The 26418-nt window shown below is 39.9% G+C and overlaps 1 protein-coding gene across 2 annotated transcripts in view; it reads left to right on the top strand.

The window, feature by feature from the left end:
* Positions 1 to 203: 203 nt before the first annotated feature.
* Positions 204 to 26418, top strand: part of UNC13C (unc-13 homolog C) — a 408349-nt gene continuing 382134 nt past the window's right edge. Inside the window, exon 1 of one of the 2 annotated variants that reach the window (XM_044979553.1) lies at positions 204 to 3177. In XM_044979553.1, coding sequence (XP_044835488.1) covers positions 219 to 3177 — 2959 coding nt within the window. In that variant the 5' untranslated portion in view covers positions 204 to 218. The remainder of the gene's footprint in view (positions 3178 to 26418) is intronic. The other variant, XM_044979552.1, reaches the window with a different exon arrangement.

Consider the following 26418-nt stretch of genomic DNA (forward strand, 5'->3'; position numbering starts at 1 on the left):
CAGGCCTCCTTCAGGATTTGGTTTCTGATGAACACATGTGCTTTTTCCTGTCAAATGATACCAAAATATTGGTAGTTTACATGTTGAGCACATCCTGCCTGTCTACAGTCCCAGCTGATAACATGTGCACTCACTAATGATTCTGTTGGAGATACAAATATTTTTCTGGATCCGAAATTGAATTTTTTGTGAGGAAAGGTTAATATAAATTGCTCTCCATGGTTTCTGCCCTTTTGAAGAGCCTGATCTCATCTTACATATATAAGATTTACAAAGGAATGTTTACAAAGAAATTGGGAAATAGTACAAAAAAGAAAGAGAGTTCTCAGAGCAAAAAGGAACAAGACTTAACCCAGGTCGGACAGACAAAGAATCCAAAGTTTTCAAATACTTTGAAAAGCACCGTTAAAAAGATTGCAAAGTGTCCATCTGCTCGCAACTTGTCAGCTGAAGAAGAGGAAGGTAATAAAGAATTTTCACTTTCTCCAACATTCAGTTACAGAGTTGCTATTGCCAATGGACTACAAAAGAGTATTTTTGTAACAAACAATAATAATGAAGAATTATTTCAAGATATCTCTTCAAATGATAGTTCATATTCTGAGTCATTAAGTGAAGTAAAGGGTAGCAACAGGAAAAAGGAGTATTTATCACATACAATGCCTGTGAGACGCAACAGAAAGAGTTTGAGCAGTCTTGCTCCATCAGATGGGAGCTCTGATGGTGAACGTACTTTGCATACCCTAAAGCTAGGAGCTTTACGAAAACTAAGGAAATGGAAAAAGAGCCAAGAGTGTGTCTCATCGGACTCAGAGCTGAGCACATGGAAGAAAACATGGGGACTAAGAAGCAAGTCGTTAGACAGAACTGGTCGTCACCAGAAATCCAATGCCCTGGAACCAGGCTTTAGTTCAACTGGGTGTATTAGTCAAACGCATGATGTTATGGAAATGATTTTTAAAGAACTTCAGGGAATCAGTCAAATTGAAACAGAACTTTCTGAATTAAGAGGACACGTAAATGCTCTGAAACAATCCATTGATGAAATCTCTAGTAGCGTAGAAGTTGTACAAAGTGAAATTGAACAGTTGCGAACTGGATTTGTACAGTCACGAAGGGAAACTCGAGACATACATGACTACATTAAACAAATAGGCCACCCAGGAAACAAAGCAAGTCTTAGGTTTTTAAATGTGCCTGAAGACAGGTTTGAAAATATTGAAAATGTGGTTTACAGAATTTTAATAGAAAGAATGGGGTTCTCAGAGGCACAAAACATGATTAAAATTGATTTGGCCCATAGATTAGGGCAACAAAGAGACTGTCCCAATGCAAAGCCTAGACCTATACTTGTATACTTCGAAACAGCACAACAGAGAGATTTAATTTTAAAAAAATCTTATAAACTTAAAGGAACCGGCATTGGAATTTCAACAGATATCCTTTCCCATGACATGAGAGAGAGAAAAGAGAGAGGACTGCCTTCCTCTCAGACATATGAAAGTATGGATATGAAACCAGAGCCAAAAACTAAAAAGCATGACTGGGTATCACCTGATGACAGTGATAAAGAGCTGGAATCTGATATAAATAGGAATAGTTATGCAAAGATATCAAAATCAGCATTTCAGATAAAAGCGAGCACTACAAAGGGAAGTGTGAAGTCTCCAAATACCAGAATCCAAAGTAGGACTGTTGATGGCAGCACCTTTCCAAATAAACCAAATTATGGTGAACAGTCACCAGAATTTGACAATGTGGATAAGCAATCAAAGACCTACTATTCAGATATGCCACCTGTATGGCATTCACAGAATGATTTTACAACTCCCAAACTTAGCCGTTCGGAGTCGGATTTTTCAAAATTGTGTCAGTCTTACTCTGAGGATTTTTCTGAGAATCAGTATTTTAGTAGAACTAATGGCAGCTCACTATTGTCTTCCTCAGATCGAGAGCTTTGGCAGAGAAGGCAAGATGAAACGTGCAACTGGTACGGTAGCTCACAAGATCAGACTTTTAACCAAGATATGCAGCCTTATCCAGAGCAAAATGAAGCTGAAAACACTGAAACAGTTGACAGTGGTGTAAGCAATGGAATAATGTGTGTATCTGGAGACAGAAGCCATTATAGTGATTCTCAACTCTCCTTACATGATGATCTTTCACCGTGGAAAGACTGGAATCAGTTGGATCAAGGCACAGACTTGGGCCTAGATTCATCCACACAAGAAGCTTTTGCTTATGATCTGAGCACCCCTTCAGACCAACAGATAGATTTTGGAAAGTGCCAAAGTTCTGACCTCCAATATGACACTGAAAGCTATGACTTTACCCTTGATGGTAATTCTCCATCATGTCCCGGCCTTGACAGTGAAACACAAAGTCAGTGGATCAGCCAGTATGATGATTATCAGGAAACAAATTCTAATTCCCTTTATCAAAATCAAAACAGATTGCCCATGATGTATCGAAGTCAAAGTGAACTACCAAGTGATGAATCGGAGGAAGCACCTCCTAAATCATGGCATAGTCGACTAAGTATAGACCTTTCTGACAAGACATTCAGCTTTCCTAAATTTGGATCTACACTTCAGCGTGCTAAATCAGCCCTGGAAGTGGTCTGGAACAAAAGCACACAAAGTTTAAGTGGATATGATGATAGTGGGTCATCTTTTATGGGGAGATTTAGGACTTTATCCCAGTCTACTGCGAATGAATCAAGCACAACCCTCGATTCTGATGTTTATACAGAGCCTTGTTATTACAAAGCAGAGGATGAGGAAGATTTAAGTGAGCCAGGTGGTGACAATGAAACAGATTACGTAGAAGTAATGGAACAAGTTCTTGCTAAACTAGAAAATAGAACTAACACAAATGAAACCGATGAACAGGTTCAGGAGTATGAACTTGAACAGTTTTCATATGAAACTCCATATGCAACACTACAAGAAGATGAATATGACAAGCAGTTTGACAACCTGGCCATTGAAGATGGGTTGGAACCTGCAGAAGATATAGCTGCTGAAACAGAAATCAGGGAAGATGAAAATCAAAATATCCCAGTGATGCCTATTGAAATCACAACGAAAAAGAGAATACACCCATCATTTAAAGAAGCTGCTTTAAAAGCCTACAAGAAGCAAATGAGTGAGTTGGAAGAGAAGATCCTTGCTGGAGGTACTGATTAAATATTGTCTAGTATACAAACTTTGCTGTCATAATTAAAGATTACCCTTGTTTTCTACAGAGGGCCCAACCCTTCTCCCATTGAATTCAATGACAGAATGCCCATTGACTTCAGGAGGAACAGTTATTAGACTCTTTAATAAAATCCATATTTTTCAGTCTTGGAGTGAAATCCTGGTCCTACTGAAGTCACTGAGAGTTTTGTAGTTGACTTCAGTGAGGCCAGAATGTCACTCTTAGACTGTATTCTGGAAGAATCAGTTGAATACTTTTTTTGTTAGCTTTAATGTGCCACATAAATGATTTTAAAACAATTTAAATTTTGTATTGTAAATGAATAGTGGATGAAAAATCAGCATTGTTTAATTGGATTACAATCTCAATTAAGTTGACTGTATAGTCTGTTTTTAATTAATACATTTTCAGACAACTTTATAAGTAGAATAACTAGGAACAACCCAAAGTGTTCTAATATGACAGTATTTTTCCAGCCGGCTTTCATATAGATGATTGGTTTTATGCTCGTCTTGATGAACATGTAGGTTAGATTTCTGAGCAACATAATTTTCTGTGCTATCTTTATTAGTATATAAATCATTGGTCTGAATTCTGTCCTTAGTTAAATGAATACAAGCCCATTGAAGTTAGTCCTGAAATAATAAATAAAAGGGGGGAAAGGTATATGTGATGGCTTCAGTGTAAATGAAACATATGGGGCTTGTATCATGCTTAAGTCAAAGAAATTGCACAGACAGACACAATTTGGTCTACTAAATTTATTTTCCTTATTAATGGTTCCATACTTAGATATCCTTTCAATGGTTATATGATTTAATTACTGTAGTAATCCACAGAAGAGTCCATTCTTAATATTTTGTATTTTGAGTCTATTCATGTACTAGAACATTTGCAATTAATTAGGACCACATAATTACCATGACTAGCAGATGGTAATTGTCACCTTAACTGAATCTTTGCTCAGTTTTTAATAGTTTCTATGAAAAAATACAATCTGATATTTTCACTTGAAAGATGAAGAATTGTGCCTTTAGCTAAAGAAATTTATTTTGTAGTAATTAGTGCTTCAGAAGCTTTGAATGCTATGAAGTTTTTTGTACTTAGAAAATTATTTTTATAACAAATGCGCAGTCAAATTGAAAGTACGTTGCACAGCCAAATAAGCACCATTCAACTATACTTCATGTTGGATTTAAATGATAACATTTATCATAGGTTGGCATTTTACAGACATTTCTTCAATACTATGCTAGAAACCAGATACTGTATTTATGGAAAATGGGTCAGCAGTTTGACATACATTTTCATTTCTCTCTAGGCTTGTTACTAGCAACCAAAACTTAAAGACAGTAAAAATAGTTAGTCATGATGCTTAGAAAATATTATAGAATAAGGACAGGAAAAAGGTTAGAAAAGCAATTGTTAAGGAAACTACATACAGAGAATATAATAGAGTCAAACCCATATTAAAGACCACTGCTAGTAGACACAGTCCAGGTCTTAGAATATATTCACCAACAAATGAGAAGTTAGATGTGTGTTTTTATCTCCTATGATCAGCTTTCTGGAATGCAGAAAAAGTGATCCCTCTCTCACTCCTGCAAGTGAAAGGATGTCCACTGAAGGCATTTAAATAGAATAAATCTACTGAAGGCTTCCTCTTAAACAAAAACCCGGTATTTCTATTGTAAATTCTTGAACCATTTCTGATGGTATGTTAAAATCTCAGAGATGGAATTCTTGTTTTGTGCACCTGGCTATTTGCCAAGGGACCAGTGTGTGGGGATGGGGGCACTGAATCCTATTCCCTGGATAGAGGACTGTAGGGCACAGAACACTTACATAGTTATGGCATATGAGGCCATGGGCTGTAGTTTTGGCCAGGTCTATTCCCCGCACCAGGAGGAAAGTGCTTGGGAACCAGAAGATCTGTTTAGTTGGCAGACCAGCTGGTGACATTGACTCTACTCCCCTGGCCTGTCCACGACCCCTGTGAGCACAGAGTGAGCCCTCTCAGAGATTGGCTCTGCATCATGATGTGTGTTACTTCACTGTTTGGCCTGCTGTTCAGTAACATCTGAATGGTTCCACTGTTTTGTCCTTTCCTCACCCACAAAGGGAGGACATGGATTGCACCCATAATTAGTCATTGTTGGTAGTTAGGATGTAGGAGTTCTCAATTTCTGCTCTTTATTGCACCGGGCCATATTTACTAACAAAACATAACTGCCCGTTGTGCTTGGTTTTAATGATTGATGTAATGTTTTATGTTAAATGGGCAGCTTCACTTGGATCTAAGTGCTTACAATATACCCTGGATTTAGGTGTTTCTAGAATACCCAGTAGTATTGCAGGAGCCCTGATTTTAAACTTGTAATATATACATAACACTTGGGACTTTTTTATTTGCAAACTTACTTTAAAATTTCCTTCCCTGTGTTTTCCATTTGCTGAGTGACATACTGTACTGTTTCAGCCAAATCTTTCTTGCATTATTTTTCAGTGAGCAGGAAGATGGTGTTACAGTAAAGATTCCATTCCCAGATAAGGGAAAGACATTATTAGAGCACTTTGTATCTATATCTGAAGAAGGATGTCTTTTTAATACCATTTTCCCAAAGAAAGAAAACATTAAACTCCAATTTGTGTTTAAATTACATGGAAGTTTAGAAGTAATTTAAAATAAGTATAGGAAACAAAGAACCATATTAAGCTTTATAGCGCTTTGCCAGTCTGCCAATTTTCAACCCCCTTTTGTTTTTTACAGGCTGACTCTTGCCTGGCCAAAGAGCGTTAAAATTCAATTAGCTAATTAAGCAGAATAGTTTTGGGTATTATATTTATATTTGCAGTAACCAGTCCTATTTTTTAAAGAAATGTGACTAATTTAGGGCTGCATTACTTCTGTGAATAGCTTGTTGATCATTTTCCCCTGTAACTGTGATTTATATCAACTTGTGATTTCTTATTTATGGATAAGAGTTTTGGTCTCAGTTCAGCTGTTTGAAAGAATCCTTACTATAAAGCACACCATTTAAAGATTCCGACAATCTCCTCTTAATGGCCAAACTGATTGATGGATGGCTTGCTGGTCAGCCAGAGATACTACTAGATAATATAATAGTGTCATTACTCCAAATTGTGCCCACAGCAAAGCTCAGATAAATAGATACCTTCTGTTGTTTTCACTCCAGTAACTCATGAGTTAAAGGTCACCAGGGGGACCTTTGGATATAAATAAGAATTCCTAGTGTTCCCGTTTGATGGTTTTAGTCTCTCTTTATAGCGAGGGAGATAACATATACAGTGGGCTCACTGCAGATGTATTTATTTCCACAAGTTCCTGTTGACCTGATGAAGTGAGCGTAATCAGATGTATGTATGAGAGGGAAAGTGAATAACACACAGATAATCATGAGATTAAAAGTTTTATAAGCCCCTCTTAGGGTGTTTTGTACCACAAACTACAGCATTGTGGTTTGTGAAACCATCCAAACTCTAGATGTGTGTGTATGCTGTGTAAGAATAGATGGGTTCCAAGACCAATATCAGGAAAATAATACCGAGTAGTCTACTTCAGACAATATTGCATAATCAAGAATTATTTTAGCCCTGTGATTTACTGCTATTTCCTTTTTCCTAAACTGTTAATATTTGTAATAATCTTTTCAGATTTGGGGGCCTACACTGTATCCTCTCCCCAGGCTCCCTTTCTGCTCCTAAACACATGCTCCCTAACCATTCCTATTTCCTTCCTCTCTTCTCTTTTCTGAACCCCTCTCAGAGACAGGCTCTCTGGCCTGTACTGGCCCTCTCCCCACTGGAGCTAATGCTTTGGGGATCAGATCCCAGAGAGCCAGCAAAAGTCTCTGGGAGATATGGGCTATTCCTGCTGCCCCTGGACAGTGTCCTAGATTTCTCTGTCTGCATGAACTATTCCTTATGCAGTTCTCAGTTTCCAGAAAATAATTCATGTTGTTGTTTATCATGTGGCAAAATAATAACTGGTCAGTTCACTTAAAAAACAATCAAATGTTGGGCTGAAGTATCCTCCATAGAATAATTCTGCAGATGTATTAGGGTGTAGAGTGAATTCCTTTCCCAGCCCTTCCTACACCTCCATAGTGCCACACCATGTTCCTTGGGCCAGACACTGGCGTTGCCACTGTAAATGTCAAGAGAAATTACCATCTGGCATTAACCTGCAAGAAAAGGGACAAGACCTCAACATCCATAGTTATTGTTTAAGCTGGCTCTTGGGACTGCTGCAAGGGAAGCTGGGAGACTGCCAGAAAATTAGGGCCCTATCCTGCTTCCTGCCAGAAAAATTGCTCATTGCCAAATCCTGATCCCAAATGGCCAGTGCAGACTTCTCCTTGCAAAGAGGACAGCCCTGCTGATGCAAATCTGGTAGAGGCAGCTTCTGGTGCAGGGGCCACATCAGGGGTGGAACATGGAGGATCAGCATAGCAAAGTTCCACTAAGTCAGAAAAGCAACATAACCAGTGTGTTTCTAGGGAAGATTGGGTGTGGGGGGAACCACATCAAAGGTGAGAATGGGCTGGGCATGGTCAGGCCAGGGGATCTGTTATTGTGTGGGTCCTCCAATTAGCCACTGGAGGAGAAGTCTGTGAGTTCATTAGGCTGGAAGTTAGGCATGTGTTCCACAGGCGGGAGGGAGGATTCCTGTCCCCGTCATTCATCTGCTCAGTGCCAGGCCCATATACTCAGACTGGGAACTAGGCTCTGGGTTTGTCTATTCAAAGTTTATTTATTGATTTTTTCACTCTATTAGGAACTTAGTGAGTCAGACCCTCCCTATGTAAGGAACTAGAGGATTTATGGGAGCTCTGCCATGATCTCTGAAGCCCTGTAAGACTGGGTGGAGTGGCTGGTCAGCTCTCTTGGGTCTCTGGTGCTGCTTTGAGGAGAGGGGAAAAGTAGGTTCCATTAAAAGGCAAATGTTTCCTTACAGTTACCTCATGCTGGTATGAGATAACACAGTAATTCTCACTACACTTCAATCGGACAGCTGTTCTCAAACTATGGGTCGGGAACCCAAAGTGGGTCACGACCCCATTGTAATGGGGTCGCCAGGTCTGGCATTAGACTTCCTGGGGCCCAGGGCCAAAGCCCAAGGGCTTCAGCCTCGGGTGATGGGTCTCGGGTTTTGGCTTTGGCCCCCATGCCCAGGGCGGTGGGGCTTGGTTGGGCTCAGGCTTCGATTCCCCACTCCTGGGGTCGCATTGTTATTTCTTTTTTATCAGAAGGGGGTCGTGGTGCAATGAAGTTTGAGAACCCCTGCAAAATACTCTAGTATCAGAGATCCCTCAGTGCAGTAACTGTAAGGAAATAAGAATGCTTTTTAATAGTGAGTGGCTATGGATCGTACCCTTTTTGTCTTATGCTAACCTGAGAGATGGAAGCCATTATTTCCTTGCCTGGGATGCTGGAGGCTAGCTTCTGTCCATACTAGACTAACAAACCATGGTGAGAAAAGTTTCATTTGTCTTTTTTAATGACTCAGCCATCCACATGATCAAAAATTCAACTGGCATCCATTTGGGAATTTCATGTCCAGAACTATAGAGACTCAGGGCTGGTATTGCCACCTTTACTTATGCAAGAATGTTGCTGCTAAAAAATAAAACACAGCACTTCTGTTTAAGTTAACTCTACCTAGAGTGATGGTAAGATTGTCTACACTTAAGTATTTTGTAGACTTATATCAGCTACACTGGTAAAATTTTAATGCGTGGATCAGCCCTGAAGTCCAACTACAGCACTTGCAAGTTGCTTTGCCAGGGCTGCTGAAACTGAAGGAGAAGATCAAGCAAGTGCTTTCTGGTAGAGGAGGTTAACACTTTGTGGCTGATAAACAGTTATGCAAATGTGTGTCCACCTTGTCACATCTTCTTCTCTTTCTGATAGAAGCAGCAAAGAATCCTGTGGCACCTTATAGACTAACAGACGTTTTGCAGCATGAGCTTTCGTGGGTGAATACCCACTTCGTCGGATGCAAGTAGTGGATCTATCTATCTTTCTGATAGGTTTCCTTTTAGGAGCAATCACAGTTGGCCTATGTGCTAAAAGTCAGTGAGCATTTCTGGAAACTTCTCTTCCACCATTTCATATAAAAAAAAAGATATCTGCATTAAGAGCAGAATGGCCACTTGTAAAATATCCTGAATGTCATCTGTGATTTCTGAATTTTAAAAAAATAATCTTAGAATTTTAAATTTAAATGGTCTCAGGTGCTTGAGGGACCCAGAGACAGCATAATAAAGAGCCACTAATGGATCATTTTAAGAGAGTCAAATCCTAGAGTTCCTTCCACAAGACGTAGCTCTCTGATGGCTGAGTTTTGTGTGACTGTGGAGAGAAACTGTAAATTTTAAACTTTTAGATTCTCTATGGGACTGATCCCCAAGTCTAGCTGAACTCAGGGCAGGACCCCAAATGAGAAGTGGTCAAAGGTGGCTTTATGCTATCCTGATATCTCTCTACTCCTTTGATCCTGGGCCCTGGGGCAAGCTGGTGGCCAGTTTGGCTCCCGGAGCAGGTTAGAGCAGCCTCAAGACTGTACTGACTTGTATCTTCCGGCAATGGTTCTCAGCACCACGAATGAGCAGAATGCAGGAGTTCTCCAGCAATACCACCACCTCCAGCCATGGTTCAATACACCCACAATGTTGGGGATGTATAGAACAGGAGAATCCCTGAGTAGCTGGTTCCACTGAACACAAGGGCAACATCTAGTACAATGTTGAACATAAATCTAATAATCTGACTATTCAATTGAGTTTATATTTATTTTCATGTTAAATGTATACATGGTAATATAAAATTAAGTGGAAAAGATTTGTCTCCATTAAATTGTAAGGCAGTATGTCCTATCTGTTTAGCAAAGACTACTAACTTTATCTAAGATTTTATATTAGTTTGCATTTTTATAACATAAGCATCATTCAACCAAATTCTGTTCAGCCCAGTCTTTACAACAATGATAGCATTCATCTAATTATCGGCATTTAAAATACTTTGAAATGAGGAATAAAGTGGGGTTTTTTTTGTTTGTTTGATTGTTTTAAAAGAGTAGTCCTGCAAAGTTCTGTGGCCTTTCAGTAGAAACATCTAAAAATATATTTACCAGAGCTGAAAGAACACCTGCGCATGAATGTCAGTTTCAAGGACATATTTATAAATTGCACTGTTCTCTTCTGTGGAAATGAGCACAAATTAATATTTTATCACCAAGATAAAAGACAATTTCTGTTTTTAGTTCCAAAATATTTAAGCATTTTCCTTAGATCCCTGTATTTTAGAAATGAAAAATACTGCATAATTTTAATGTAATGACTTCGGGATAAAAGGGATCCACACTGCTATTTCTTGGTGTGGAAATTAAATTATCTGAATTACTAGAAGTATAGAGAGCATGTTTAATCCACCAGGAAAATAAAGAGCCAGACATGAAACATTTAATGACCGGAAAAACATAAATTGGTAAATAACTCACAGTATAGATAGTCCCTCTTGTTTTCTTTCTGTGATCTATTGAAAGAAGCCCAATATTACAAACCATTGCTAGGTTCAATAGAATTTTTTGTTTGATTCTCGTGCTTCATTCACACTGCCTTTTGAGTGCCATATGTTCTTTGTGCCCAGTTCTGTAGATTGTCTATTGACCGAATTTTCATTGATTTCAATGGGACTTCTGCACATCGTGAAGCTGAAGAATTAGGCCCTGTGATAGAAGAACATATCTGTGTACTACAAGCGCCAAACCCTAGGTCCTTACTCAGGCAAAACTTGAATAAAGATTATAGACTTTGGCTCTAAAATCTGTAGAGTATTCATTAGATAACTTGGTGGTGCAGAACTCCTGTGAGAACTACAAACACAATGCGGGGGACTAGAGCAAGGCCCTACCTTTCTGCATTACTCCTGGTGTCAGAGACTCCCATGTCTGCCTCCCGGCCAAGCTGCTGCCTGATCCAACAGCTAGCAATGTCTCTCTAGAGGAGCTGGCCCACAAGAGGCAGCACAGTTGGGGTCTTCTGCCCTATGTAGTGCTGGAGGCCTCTGAGGTCTGGAGACCCGGTCATACTCTTTGTCCTGGTCCTTTTGTTGTGTGAACAAACAGCTATGGGTCTAACCACTAACCAAGACCAAACAACACTATGCCAGGTTCCAATAGTGTCACAGAGGTCCAGAGACTTTACATTCCCTGGCTGGGCCATTCCCTTGATGCAGCTATCGATGCTGATGGTGCAATTTCTGCTTCCACTCTGGAAGAAGTTCTCCATCAGTCACATGGCTGGTGGGAGGGGAATGACTGGGGCTTTGTGCTCTCCTGCTGATAACCACATTTTGGCTCAGGAAGCCTTGCTTGACCAATCTTCACTCTCCTTGAAGGGAAATGTAGCTGTTAACTTAAAGTGTTAACGTTTCTTTATAACTTAATGATCTTAAACACCATTTCCACTTTTTCCAGTTAAACATCTAGAATTTTTCCTCTCTTTATTTTTTGTCTTATGCAAATTAAAAGGTGCATAGTTCGATTTGCAAAATGGAGAGAGGCAGCTTTTTAGGTGAGAGGGTTTATTTTTTACTATGATCTAACAAATTACCATTTCCTCTTCCATATCTGACCTACTGTACAGTATGTAGAGAACAGTCCCCGTGTTACACATTCATCTTACAAGAACAGCAGAAGGAATATGGAGAGGAGACTGTACCAATAAGGTTTGGGCAAAAGTTAAAACAATTCTTGAGGGGTGGTTTCATGTTCAAACTAGGGCTGGTTCTAAGTCCTAAAGCTTCCATCCTGAACTGATCTTTCCACATTTAGGGAGGGGGTTCTGATCTAGGATGAAATCCTGGCTCCAGTAAAGTCAATTTGCAAAGTTCCCAGTCACTTTCATAAGGACAGGATTTCACCCGTCATGTTCTGGTGCAAGTTTGTCTCTATTCCAAACCATGTAAGAGTTTTGAAAACCAAGATGAAAATATAAAGAGAAAAAGGGAGAATTAACCATAAAATATAAAAATATGAAACCTCTTATTTCCTCTCTTTCCTGGCACCATGCTATAGTGTTTAGAGTACATGACCAGGAGCCGGAAACTTCTGAATTATATTCTGCCAGTTACCAGCTGTGTTGCATCAGCAAATCACTTTGGTCCATATTTTAAAAAGTGACTTCTAAGTGCGGGTGCCATTTTCAAGAGTTGCTGAGAACCTCCAGCTCCCATGAAGTTTAAAGTGAGCTCTGTCTTGGAAAATTAGATATTTAAAGTTGGGCATCCAAAAATTAAGGTATACAGAATCAAAGGCCACTTTTGAAAATGTTGGCCTTAGCTTTTCGGTGCCTCCTTTCCCCTTTCTGTAAAATGAGGATACAGCTACTACAAGGGTATTAGGATTAATTACTTAGCATTTTACAGATAACTGAAATTGTGAAGTGCTGCATATATGCTTACTAGTATTTGTGTGGTTTCTTTTCCATCCCCACCTCCTCCTAGAAGCAAATGTGGAAGTAGATGTGTTACCAAGGGAGATATATAGAGGCAGTGCTTTCCCTGAAAAGATCTTGCTTTCACCTGCGGGCAGGAGACTGCTGCATTTTCCCTTTATAATGTCTCTACAGTTGAAGCCTTACAGTTTGCCAGTCTTTCATGTGAGTGAGCCTAAATTCCCTGGAGGTGGGAATAGAAGTATACATTAATTCTATGTAATATGTGGTTTAATCCCTCACCCGCTGACTTTGGCAATCGTATTGTATCCTATTTCTGCAACCATTACTCACTACTTTTCTTGGCTCATTTAGCACAAGAAGGAGGGAAAGGAATTAATGCCTCTCAAGAGACCTCTAGGCAGTGTTGATTCTGGAAGTGCTGATTGGGAGCCGTGACAGGCAGGTTGGCTGGCATGACCTTTTATTATTAAAAACAAGCAAACCCCCCAAATGCTGAACACTTGCTTTAAAAACAGAAAAAAGGTGGAAGGAAAAGCAAGGTTTCAGCTGTCTCTTATCTCAGAAATATGCTTTATAGATAACACACCTGTGTGAAAGTCCTTGTACTGCAGTATGAAGAACTGTCATCTGTGTGTGTGTGAGAACTGAGAAATGAAGAATATCTTATAGTCTTGCATTATATACAGTGATTACATCACTTCCATATAGAGTATTCGGCAGTCAGATTGATTTTATATGCACCCCCCTCAGGTAGGCATGCTCTATAGTGCCCTTAAAACACACTTTTTTGCGTGGCGGCATTCTGCCAACTCATAGCTCACATTCACTCAACACATCACACAAATGTTACACCCAATTATTCCTTACGTGTACTCTGATAACTTGTAATGAGCACAGTTCAACCAAACAGTGCACAGTATTTGACTTGGCTTATAGAGGTACCTATGGGACAACAGTTGGGGTGGGGGGAAGTACCTTTATTCAAGGATGGCAATTGATTTGCTCCCACCAGTGCCATCTTGCTGGCTGTATCTTTTTGTACACATAATTATTTTTCCTAAATAATGCACTAACAGGAATTAATATGATGGATAATAAAATCTACAAGAACTTCACACTGTGACTATTCAGTAGTTTGTGATATATTTTATTTAGGTGAATATAGATTAAGTAACATAACTTCCTAATAAACATGCCTGTAAAGTATAATATGAGCAGGAGATATAGTATATGAGTAGGCATCATTTCATACTAGAAATCTGAATGGGGAACAGCACAATAGTGTGACTCTTCAGTACTCCCTGACAGAGGAATCGTATCATAGAAATCAACCATAGTGTGGTGCGGACAAAAACAATGCACAGTCAGGAGAATACCAAAAAAAGGTTAGTTGTTTTGTATGTATTTGTATACTTACAGCTACAGCTGTAAGTCAGATGCCATGCACTTGAGTTGGGAGGATGACGACTTTACCCTTTCTGACAACCATCTGTCTCGCTACTCATAAATGACTGGGGAAATGGCTCCTGAATATTAAAAAAAACAAAACAAAACCATGGGACTGCCACTGCTTCTTCTAGGCAAGCTCATCTCTTCCACTGTCCCATTGATGGCTTTGCCACTGTTCTGTTGTACTGTAATGGCGGGTTGTTTCTAATTCAGATTCTTTCCTTACCCTTAGGTCACGACACTCAGTATCATATGTGGTTGCCTGCTGCGATGTGTGGCTTTTTATTTGTGTGGTTTTAATTCTAGAACTACTTGTACTTAATGTTCCTGAGATAGTTCTGAAGCTGTTTGCTATTAACCTAAAAATGCTAGCTGTAATTGCCTGTTTGTTTTTGAGATTGTTTGTTTACCTTCTGTTCACAGCTGTTGAATTTCCCCTGGAATATGTTGGTTTTTATTTCTGAAAGTTCCCCTACCTATGGAGTCCCCGTAATTCTGTCTGCAGTTTGGTCCTGAAATCTCAATTTGGTGCTGACTCCGGTGAAACTCCAATTGACCGAGCCTATTTTTAATTGCTCTTCCTAGAGCTACTTTGGATTATGAGTGTCCGTTGATGTTCTCTATGAGCAGTGTTTAGCAGATCAGACTGTAGTGTATGCTAGTGGAGTTGGAGTTAGTATTATGTTGATTAGCATGGGTGATGAAGTTGTGCATGGATAATCAAATGCAGGTGTAGACCTGCTGTTGAAGCAGGCAAGTTGTTTCTAAGACTTAGGGAGCCTTCTGAAGAAGGGAATTTGAGTTACTGACTGTGGTAAATAGCCCAGAAGAAAACCTCTCGGTTATTGAAAGTCCTGTAAATTTTCCTAGTTTTGAGAGAATGAGCAACTGGATTCAAATTCTAGCTCGCGCATCAACAATAGAATTACTAATGTAGATCCAATCCTACCGTTTTACCACCCACCAACCTTTACTGAGTTTGGTGGAGTTAAAAAAAGTATAACTGGGGGCAATTTTTTTTCTGTAGAATCTATATTACCATTTGTGATGCATGAGCCTAAATGACCACAGCTTGACATTGTATCCCAGACTGAGTTGTCTGCACTGCACGTGGGTGGGGGAAAACATACTTTTTATTTGTAAACTGGACATGTTTAGTATGGAGACACTAAGACAACACATATGCCACTTCTGCCAAATCACCTTTCAGCAGAGAACCACACTTTAAATTGTAACAGTGTTGAAACAGAAATGTTGAATTGTGCCTTCTACCATTTACTGAAGTGTGTACTCCATTTTTAAAATTCTCATTGAATTAATCATATTAACCCTTCAAGTACCATCATGAACCTAGAAGTGTTAGTAGATTCTGCTCTGAGCTCTCGGTTATGTAAACTTCAAAAGTGTAGAGGTTTGATTCATATATGTTTATCATATATGTTTATCATGACATCATATATGTTTATCATGTAGAAATAGGTCTGAAAATCAAACGAGCCAGTGGGTTTACAATTCTGATTGTATCAGAAATAATATAAAAATGTCCTATGTGCTTCCCGATAACCCAAGACATTAGGATATGTGTATGTACATTTTTACCTCCGGAAAGGTTTCAGATTCAATTCAGATAATGGACAGAGGTTTTGGTTGTTCATTTTCCCTGTTTCTATTCTGTGATGAATTAGTCTCTGCAACATGTTTTACCATCTTAGGGACAGATTCTGCAAGGCGCATCCCTGCTGCTGCACAGAGCCTGATTGAAGACAATTAGGTTTGACAATGGTCCAAACTTGCACCCCTAGAGATTCATTGGCAGGCTGTAGTCCTTAAATCGTAGCTGGCATTACAATGCTTTCGTTGGGGGAAAATTACCATTTTATTACAGGTATTGAGAGAGAGAGAGAGATTACACTTAATACAGGACATATCTCTAACACTGCACAATGTTAATTTCTTTTTTTATGGCAAAAGTGAACATTTCAACTACAAGCACTGTAACTAATCCAGTTGTTAGGTATCTTAGATACAAACTTAAAATATATTTATTCTGCTATTAATGACATAAAGAGCATCCTGTCTAAGCAAACAAGAAATATATTTACACATTAAAATACAGTACTAGGTATTGGTTAATGTGGATTAACAATTTAAATATGAAGAAATAATTGACACCTCATTTTTGCAACCGAATCATTGTGATATATAATTGTTTCAATTAGAGTTGAATGTTAATAATGTCTGATTATTATTGATCATGCAAAGAGTAAAATATGACCTGCAACTCATCATACTGTTTAAGTACCAGCATTGTATTTGGTGTAACGTAGTGGTAAATTGATAGAAAACATTTAACTCTTGTATAGAGCTTTATGGGCCGCATACTGCTGTCAGTTACATTGATCTAACACTAGAGTAGCTGATGTCAATGGAGTTACTCCAGATCTCTTCAAAGCATTTCACAAGCAGACAAGGACAAACAGAGCCGCAGACAAAGTCAGATGTAGAGCTCAGGAATTACAGGCTCCCATTTACAATCCATAAGATCACATTCTTAGAAAGGAAAACAGAGCTGTAGGGAACATACGTGACACCATTTTCTATTGTGCAGTGCAGAGGATGTGGCTAAAATAAAAAGGCATAGTATTCCAGTGAACAGGCATGAGACTGCTCATGAAATACTTGAGAATGACCAGTTGCACCTTAAGCGAGGAGGCCATTGCCTGGCTTGCTAGGGGAAAGGGTATATCGCTTTAAGGTGGGAAGGGGGAGAGAGAGGCACAGCTGCTGCTGCAAAAGCAGAGCAGGTCATCATAGGATACTGACTCATCCTGCTGGGACCGGAAGGGCAAGAAGTTGATAAAGGGCAAGCCTGATGGGAGAAGCTTCCTTTTCCGCTGAACCAGGTGGAGTAGCATCCACCTGCCCACACTTGGAAGTGGCAAAATACCAGAGTTCATCCGGACTGGCTGTGGGCATTGCACAGGCTGCTCCTTTCTCTGGGGTCTGGGAAGGAATTTTCCCCTCACTAGATTGGCCAAGGTGGAGAGGGGTTTTTTTCCACCTTCCCCATGGCGGGAGTGGGTGTGTGTCATTGTTAGGGTGCATAGGGAAGAGAGTTAGGCTATGATGTCACAACTCATTATATAAGTGTGGGGCGGATGTCCAGTGCAGGTATTCCATAGGGAGGAGATGCAGTGATCAGAAAATGTCTTGGTAAAGGACTTAAAGGACATGCTTGTTAAAGGAGTGGAACAGGGGCTCCTATGACTGGCATGGCAGGGAGCCAACCCCCCTTCTGTACAGCCCACCTTAACCCTCATTTGAGGTGGGGGATGGTAAGGTCCCAGCGGTGGGTTGGCAAGGGACCAGGATGGAAGAAGGGGGTGCTGACATGGAGTTACCTGAATTTTACACTTTTATCTGCCAGTTTATCCTAGACATCTGAGAAAGTTGCAGCTTAATTAAACCATATACAGTGTCTCCTGTCCTGGTATCGCTGGATTAAGTCTACTAGCCACTTCTGTACAAATTCATCCTTTGCTCAGAGTGGTTATATTTTGTGTTGGATTTTTAATGATGATTTTCAACTTTTTGTGTTGATTTCATTGCATAATTCCTACCTGCTTATTGATAGCTGGCTCATAAATAGATTCAATAAATAAACAGATTCAATGCAAAAGTGTTAAAAAGAGCTAGACTTGCATCTTGTGCACCTGCAAGTACTGTAGTAATACTTAAAACAAAAGCAGCTTCAACATTACTTCATTGGGAGCAATAGTTCTTGAATTATCAGTCTAATTTCCCATTTGTTAGTTAATGACTCCTAGTTTCGCTTTTCTCTAACATCATACATGTCAACAATGACCGGGGTTTGGGGCTATTTTTGTAATTCGCTTGAAAAGAAAATGATTGGACCTTGTTAGCCTTTAGCCTAAGGACTTGTCTACATGAAAACTTCATGCACAGCAATCCTGGGTGTAAATCTCCAGCACAATAGCTTGCTGTATGCTAAGTCACTGTGTGGACCCTGCTACCTGGCACTAAAAGTTCTCTAGTGCAGGTAAGTCAAAGGGCAGTACAAAACTTAGTGTGCGGTAGCAGGGTCTGCATGATGACTTAGAGCACAGCAAGTCTATTGTGCCGGAGATTTACCCCCTGGTTTCCTGCACGCTGTCTCCATATGGACAAGTCCAGACATAAATAGTAAGGCCTTTCAGGAGTTTCCCTGAAACACTATCACAGTATGAGGAATAGGTTTAAATTGTCGTGATCTAAATGCTCAAATGCCTGTGATTTTGCTCAATAAAAGTATTTGAATTGTAATGAGTTGGGCTTTTTAGTTTCAACTGCCCACAAAATCACTTTAACGGTTGATCATTTTCTGGTTGGCTCTCACACTGAAAAGGAAAGAAGGCATGGCAGCTGTTATTTACAAATCTCTATAATAAAACACACCCCTGCCTTTTTCAGAAGCACATGCTGCCACAAATTCCTGATGGAATAAAATGTTTTGTACCTCAGACATGCCCTGGTAATCCTTTTGATTTTTATGTATCCTAGGTTTACCAAGCCTCCAACCATTTCACAATGTATTTTCTCTACAAATACTTAAGGATACCAATTCACCTCCTTCCATTGATTATACATCAGTGTCACTCCCTTGACTTCAGTAGTGCTACTCCTGGAAGATGGAGCCCGGTGCTTCTGTTGTTTCATTGTGTGGTAATCCTTTCTGTCTGAGAGAATGGGAAGAACTTTTTACCAATACTGCACGTTCTATGTGCAAAAAGCTTTTTCTCCCCTTGTAAGAGGACAGAACGTGGGCCTAAGGCAGAATTCAGCCTGACTGGTGCAGGGAAATGTAGATTTCACTTCCCGCACCAGCAAAGCTTACTGCAGTCTGTGATGGATTCAACCCTAGTAGTGTTTCTGCTCTACCACCCTCTTCTAGGTGTTATGCTAGATAGGGAAGGTTTTGCTTGCACTTGGGCTCCATAGGAACTTTAGTAGCAGAGAATATTCAGAGGGATTGGTGAATCAGTTCACATCCAACCTGCCAGGCCATATTAGCTCCCTGGTTAGTACTACTCGCTGCTGGGCCTCTCTAGAATACAGCAGGTTGAGGATGCCCTATGTTCCCACCTTATTCCCCTCCCCATATTCCCATGCCCTTCCACTGGAGTCCCTAAATGTCTGCCAGTACATGCCAGGATTGAGTATAACCCATAGAGATGAAGTAGGGACTACTACCAATATATCCATCCTCCACACGTGCATGAATGTGGGACTGCCTTGGACCTAAAAGGGAATAGTAGTCTCTTATGTGTTCCCTTTCATGAATGATCATTAATTTGTTGGATGCTGTTTACTGGTTGCTGCTGTTTTTATTTCTGTGCCTCAAGACGACACACAATAATCGCCCTTTTCCTGCGCCTGTGTGGCCACTGTGCACATTTATCATTTCATAGTGCTTTGAGATATGAATAAATAATTCTTAAAATGTCAATGTACAGGTAACTATTCAGTATCATTCTGCCTGACCAACAGCTACTTAGCCAGCAAGGCCCCAAACAAAAGGCAAAAGAAAACCCAGTCTTCCTCAGGAAATCTTATCTTACAGATCACTAGCATTGGAGAGGCACTAGTGGTATGCCCAAGTTTGGCAGTGAAGGGGCCATAGTAGACATTTTCCTAATAATTACTTTTGAGCGAGATTTTGAAAAACACTTGGAAGTATTTAGGAGCACAAGAACCATTGCAAGTCAATGAGACTTGTGCTTTTAAATTCCATAGGCAAAAATGTTCCTTCTTTATTTTGATATAAAACATCAAATGTCCATGTAGGACAAAATTCTACTTTCATTTACACCCCTGCAACCTCCTAGTCTGACCCTCAATGTGTGTGCTACTAATTTTTCTACCTCATTGCTAGTGAACTGCTAGCAGCAATTTTTCCATTTCTCCTGTCAACAAAGCTTTATTTAAGTTTGACCTTCTCTGTATCAGACAAGCATCACTCATCTCTTGTGATGTACTAGCTTTAATATTAGCTTTCAAGCACTACACTATATCTTCCGAGAGTCTGCTCTAGGCAATAAAACATCCTTTAGGCTTATCTGCCTTAATATTCTGCACTGTAGTGATAATTTTAGCTTCTGGGTACAACATCTATTATTTCTGCATGGCTTAATTGTATTATTGTTTTGGACAGGCAATCTATTTCCTTAATTTGGTGCCTTTATTTGGACTTACTTGTTACCGCTTTATTTCCTGTACTTAGCAATTATATACTATTGTAATTAGGGAATTGTTAAAATCAAACTACCCAGTGCTCATGACCATAGATACCTTCAAACACCCACAAATTATGCCACTTTTGAACAGCTGTGCTGTGATATAATTCCTGCAAATTCCATCTCCAAAGGGGTTTGTGCCAAGAAACGACATGATTGGTGTCGGTTAATAGTTCTTGCAACACCCTTGCAGAATTATCATGTCCAAAAATAGTATATTGAGAGAGAAACTGAGGAATCCTTAAATCACTGTGCAATTCTGGTATTGGTTCATACTGTGAGATAGAATTGTATGCTGCCCATAAGTGTCGGAAAATAAACAGTGCCGAAAGATTTTAAGCACCTATTTGCTTGATGGTGGAAGTTTTCCAAACTTCTTTGGCTGAAGTATCTCTGATGGTGACATATGGGGCTATAATCCCATCAACATATCGTAAACCATGAGAGCAAACCTCCCTCTTCCACTTCAAAAGCCCCTTCTCGGCTGGCTTACCTTCTGCTCTGGAGGTATGTGCTTTTCCAGCACTCCTCTCCTCTTCCAAGCTTGTTGTTTAAGAGTGGGAGAGTAGCAATTGGTTGGCCACACTGTATCTTGTACGTCGTGAATGGCAAATGGTGATATTATTATTAGAAAGCAGTGGGACGGAATGTTCATTTGCTAACAGCGAAAAAAGGTTGTTGTCCTCCACAGCAGGTCTCAAATGTGCTCAATTTTCAAATAGACTTTGGACCATGATTAAGTTCTTTTAATAAATGTTCATGGTGATGTTTGTTTAGCGACGTTTTGTACAGCCAAATTGATCCTTGCACAGGATACAATTGATTGCCATAAGTGAGGCTGGGATTAATATTCTCTCACTGTATAATTGATAATTGAGTTTAGGCAAGGCTGCTTTCCTTTGGACCATCTCACAGGGATCATTTGGCAGAGTGAATGTTACAAAGCCCTTTGATAAGGTTGCTTTTGCCTACACGCCCAATCCTGGGTTTCTCAATAATGCACCTAAAACACCCATTGCAGTCAGTGTGGGTGGGAGTCACAAAGGTATTTAGGCACTTAACTCCCATTATGGGTGCACAAGGAATGTAGTAACTGGCTATGTGCATGATCTCTTTCCAGGCACTAGCTTGGGAGCCAGGTGGAAAGGAGCAGATGGACTGAAGGAAAAGGATTTCACAGCTAATCAGGAATATGCCAAAATACAGTCCATATAATGCTGAGTCTTTCTACCATGAGTTTATATGCTGCACATCTTTAAACAAGGGATGCAGAATATTTTTGTTTCTATCATTTGCACCACAATTGATATTTTTACACAAATGTGAAGAGCTTCTTTCCAGGATGCCTTAATTCTGCAGCATGCTACTAGTAGGCAAAGTGGGTCAGCAGGCTTCATAGTTACAATTTGTAATTGTAATTATGCTGCTGCTATTTTTCAGGAAACCTTGATTATCGTGTCTTAATGCTGTGACATGTTTCCTAAAGCTTTTATATTATAGCATCATTAACTTAAACTCATTTTCTCTGAAGGATCTTTTATTTACAGAATGACATGTGATGCTGGTTTGTTTGTGTGTCCTCTGCTTTAGTCAGTGACTTAGTATTTTTCTGTCCTTTCTGTTTTAATTAAATTATATTATAATTAGGTAGACTTGGACAAGAGAAACATTGTAACAACAGAAATTATCTCTGAATCACTTTTAAATGCTCCCCCCTTACTAATTACCTTATTAAATATAATGGAGTTTGATATTATCAGGCAGTTTGACAGGAATGTAAAAGGAAAAAAAATATTGCCCCTACTGCTTGACTTATGTATGTAGTTAGGGAGTGTGGGGAGAAGGAGATGGACAGTTATTTGCACCAAAGGCATAGATGTGGAATGTCTGGGGCTGGAGTACTCACAGCTATATAGGAATATCTCTGCACAAATTCACCCTGGAAGTATGTTAAGACATTGCTCATGGTATCCGAGATATGGCATTTGTTGTCGAATACTTACATTGGTTTATAGAAGAAATTATGTATTTAATGCACTTAGGGCTGTCACAGATTTCCATATTTTTATTTAAAAATACATCTGGATTATTAAAACATTCCCTATGAAGCTGTGTGTGTGTGGGGGGGGTGTGTACACCTACATATGTCATTTGTGATTGTACTGTTTTGTTTTACTGCCTCATCTAGGAAAAAAGGATGTGACTCTTTTGTATCTGCTTCAGGTTGAAGACTTATCATTTATTCCTTCTTGATAATACTAAGTGAAATGAATCATGGTGAGTGATGAGCTGGGTCAGTGTGCCGCCGCTCTGGGGAAACAGCTGCATGACCAAAACCTGTATCAACCACTTTTAGTTGTGGTGGGAAGAATAACTTTTACTTTGACTAAAATGTAGGCATCATGCAGAACTTGGTGACAAACCTATATGCAAGTTTTAATTCTGCTTTTAAAATATTTTTGCACATAAATATCAAATCCCTCCCTGTAGTAACTCGATTGGCTTCAATGAAGTTGCATCAAGGAGGAATTTACACAAAATATGTAATCTAGGGAGAGGCAAATCAAAAAGAACCATCTCACACATTTATCCAAAATTCCAGTTGAACCAGAACTTTTTTTAAGTTCATGGTGGTTTGAATATGTTTTTAAAAATTATTTGTCACTGCAAGAGATTGGATGGCACAGAGGATTCACCTTGGAATACAGAGCCTTTGACTATCCATCAGTCATTTACCAGTCTAACCGATGAAGTGCCTATCACCTTGGTATCAATGCCCCAGTCAGTGGTATCTCATGGTTATTGGTTCAAGTCTATCCTATGTGAAAGAACATTGTCGTTCTTTAATGGCAACCAAATGTGATGCAGATTTGATCTCAGTCCAATACCCAGTTTATATCACAAAATAATAATAAAATCCTTCCAGAGTTCAGACTACTTGCCATCTAGGTGGGGGCTCAGCACAGGAGCTAGCTCCTAGATGACATGCAGACCAAAGTAGTCTGTAGAAGTGTTCATGCCTATCAGGATTGAGGCACTCTGACAGGCCATTGCTCAGTTTGTACTATTTCTGTGGATAAAGAGGGCCAGTCATCTGGTACTTTTCACAAGTGCTAACTTCATAGGAAAAAATAATCAAAGCAATAATGCCCTTCCCCTCCACACACATTTTCACTCGCCTATGCTCTTCCTAGTTTTAGGTATGAGCAGATGAGGATGCTTCGTACCAGTAGCCGGATGGGGCTGGCTCACAGCAGCTCAGCAAGCCTGCACTTTCCCATAGTGACTCCATCTTGCTCCAGAGTCTAAGATTTCATTTTTTTTAAAAAGCACACAAATCTCAAAAGCTTTCTTGGTTTTGAAGATAACTTTCTAAATATGAATAGATTTAAACCAATGCACTGATGTCTTCCTGAGACTTCAGACAACTCATAACAAAAGATCTGAGATGTGAAAACTGTCCTTCTTAATTTCAATAGTATGGTATGCCTAAGCCTTATGATGATGACTGTTTAAATATCCACATTACTAACCATTCAGCTGCTGAGCAAAGCATGCTAGAAAGAAAAGGGACTATTGTATTAAGAAGATTTGCATCATTTGCTCTCAGTGGCATCTTATTTTGGCATCACAAGTGAGTGGAACTTAGGTTGTGGGCAGAAGTTGAACTCAGAACCGCCACGTTTTCTCCCTCTGTTTGATCCCTGGTCACTAGAAAGTTCTAGAGTTATATCCAGCCAAAGCAAGAAATGCTTTGAGAGAGCCAACAAGAGAGCAAAATTTCCTGTCCAGTTTTGCCAACACAAGCTTAGATGGCTTGGATAAGTACCCGTAAGGTTGGATGTTTATATGAAGCAGATCTCTGAATCTCTTGAAGTACGGCCATCATCAGTGAAAAATCTAATTTTTCAAAGCTCTCTCTTGCTTCACATAGCTGGATTGGCTATATCACTTCTAGCTGTGATCTTGTCAGATCTCATAAACAAAACTGGGTTATGCCCGGTCAGTACTTGGCTTTGATATCTTCCCCATGGCTACTAGGGTGCTGGAAGTGCCTTGTTTTTAACATACAACCGAGATCCTCTCCTATGGCATTTTACACAGCAACAGAAGTTTTAACCTCAGTGTCCTGGCCAAATTCCTTTTTAGATAATTACATTCTGTCTGTCTAAAAGCCCCCTTCCGTCCATCTAACCTACATGCTCTAGTTTCTTGGCCACCCTTGTTGTATGTGCCTGCATGAAGCTGTCGATCTGTGTTATGTGCAAACTTAATGGCCCATTTTCTAGCACACCCATCTTTCCCGCCTCTCAAGTGCTTTGCAGGATGCCACCGTAGATTTACCTGCTCTGTCCTAGCACCGTTAACTCCTGAACGTCTGACCAGCAGCATAGCCACTGACTTCTGAAGGGAACATGGTTCATAAAGCTACTGCTTTACAACCTCGCCCAGATGAGGAGCCCCATCGGCAAGGAGCTGGCTCTTAGGGTGAGGATTCGATTCTTGTTGTTCTGAGGAACAGTGTTTTTTGCAATTAATACCAGCATTCATGTTTAAGAAACTATTGACAGTGTGTTCGTGCAGTTTGTGTTTGTCATAAAAGTAAGGCAATCTTATTGGGTCTCAAGTGGGATTTAAACGATAACACTATAAAAGTATTAATTATTATAAATAATGTTAAGTTTGCTAGTCTCTTATGATCTCTGGAGTCCATTACTGGTAGCTGTTTTGAGCTTCAACCTTCACAATGAAATAGTATTTACATAACCTTGAAAGAAGCTATGTTGAAATCCCTACTAAACAGCAAGGGCTGGCATTCTGTTAATAAGAAATCTTGAGTGTAGTTGGTCATTCAGATTATTCAGCTGGATTTGCAGTACATCAATTCAGATGTAAAGCATTTAGCTTTGATTGTCAAAATACATTAAATGTAATTAAAACAAGAACAACTTCTGAGCCAGGCAGACCTGCTTCACTGTTTGTTTAATCCTTGGAGTCTTATGGTGATAAAAATTTGTGAAGTCATGAATAATAACCATATGGAGCAGAGATACTGTGTGGTCTGCACGAATTACAGCACCCTCACCTTTTAGTTAGCTAGATGGGCATTTGTTCTGTCCTGTTCTTCTGTCATTAGTTGTTTTATAAGATAGTTCTTGCCTGCTACGTAGGACTTAGGTGAAGCCCTGCCCATTTGTGTAGGAAGGATTCCCCCCACCTCACACTGCACAGCCTGCAATAAGACTATATTGTAGCTCAAGGGCATGCAGACTGGCTCCGCCCCATATGCATAAACCGGCTGGATGGCCATAGGGAGGGGGTATGTTGCACCCCATAAAGAGGTGTCAGAAGTTACTTCCGCTGCAGTACAACCAGGGTTGCACTGTGCTCCCTGGTGCACCCATGAACTACTCCTGCTGTGGCCCACTTGCTAAAGGCATGATCTAGCCCACGTTACACTTCATTTATTCAGGGCAGCACTTTCATTCAATTGCTTTCTTTTACAAAATATTCACTTGTTTGCCATGTTTTCCTTTCACAACCAAACATTAGCCACAGACCTTTCAGTGATATAGGGCCCAGTCATGGGAGACTGGCCCATGTAAAAGGCTGTGCTCATATGACGTTTTAAGGGGATTGAATGTAGAATCCCAAGTCTCAAAGTGACAGCAAACGTCAGGGCATTCATGCTGCTGGACCATGTCTGGTTATTGCTGAATATGTAGGGAGCAGTAGACACTGAATCGGAGCCATGTGAATCTATGCCATGCACAAACTTACTGGCTATCTTTCTGACACAGCTACCTATCCTGCCTCCAAGTGGTTTGCAGGGACCCATCACAAAGGCCTCTTTTATACTGCACATGGCATGCAAATTCCCCCAGTGTAGACTGTCTTTGTGTCATGTCGCCTAGTGAAAGGTGCATTTCCATGGAGGTTAGCCCACATTTGCTCACGTACAGTATCTGAGATCAGGATTTTATCCATTATTT

The sequence above is a fragment of the Mauremys mutica genome, chromosome 11, assembly GCF_020497125.1.
Source record: "Mauremys mutica isolate MM-2020 ecotype Southern chromosome 11, ASM2049712v1, whole genome shotgun sequence".
Lineage (NCBI taxonomy): Eukaryota > Metazoa > Chordata > Testudines > Geoemydidae > Mauremys > Mauremys mutica.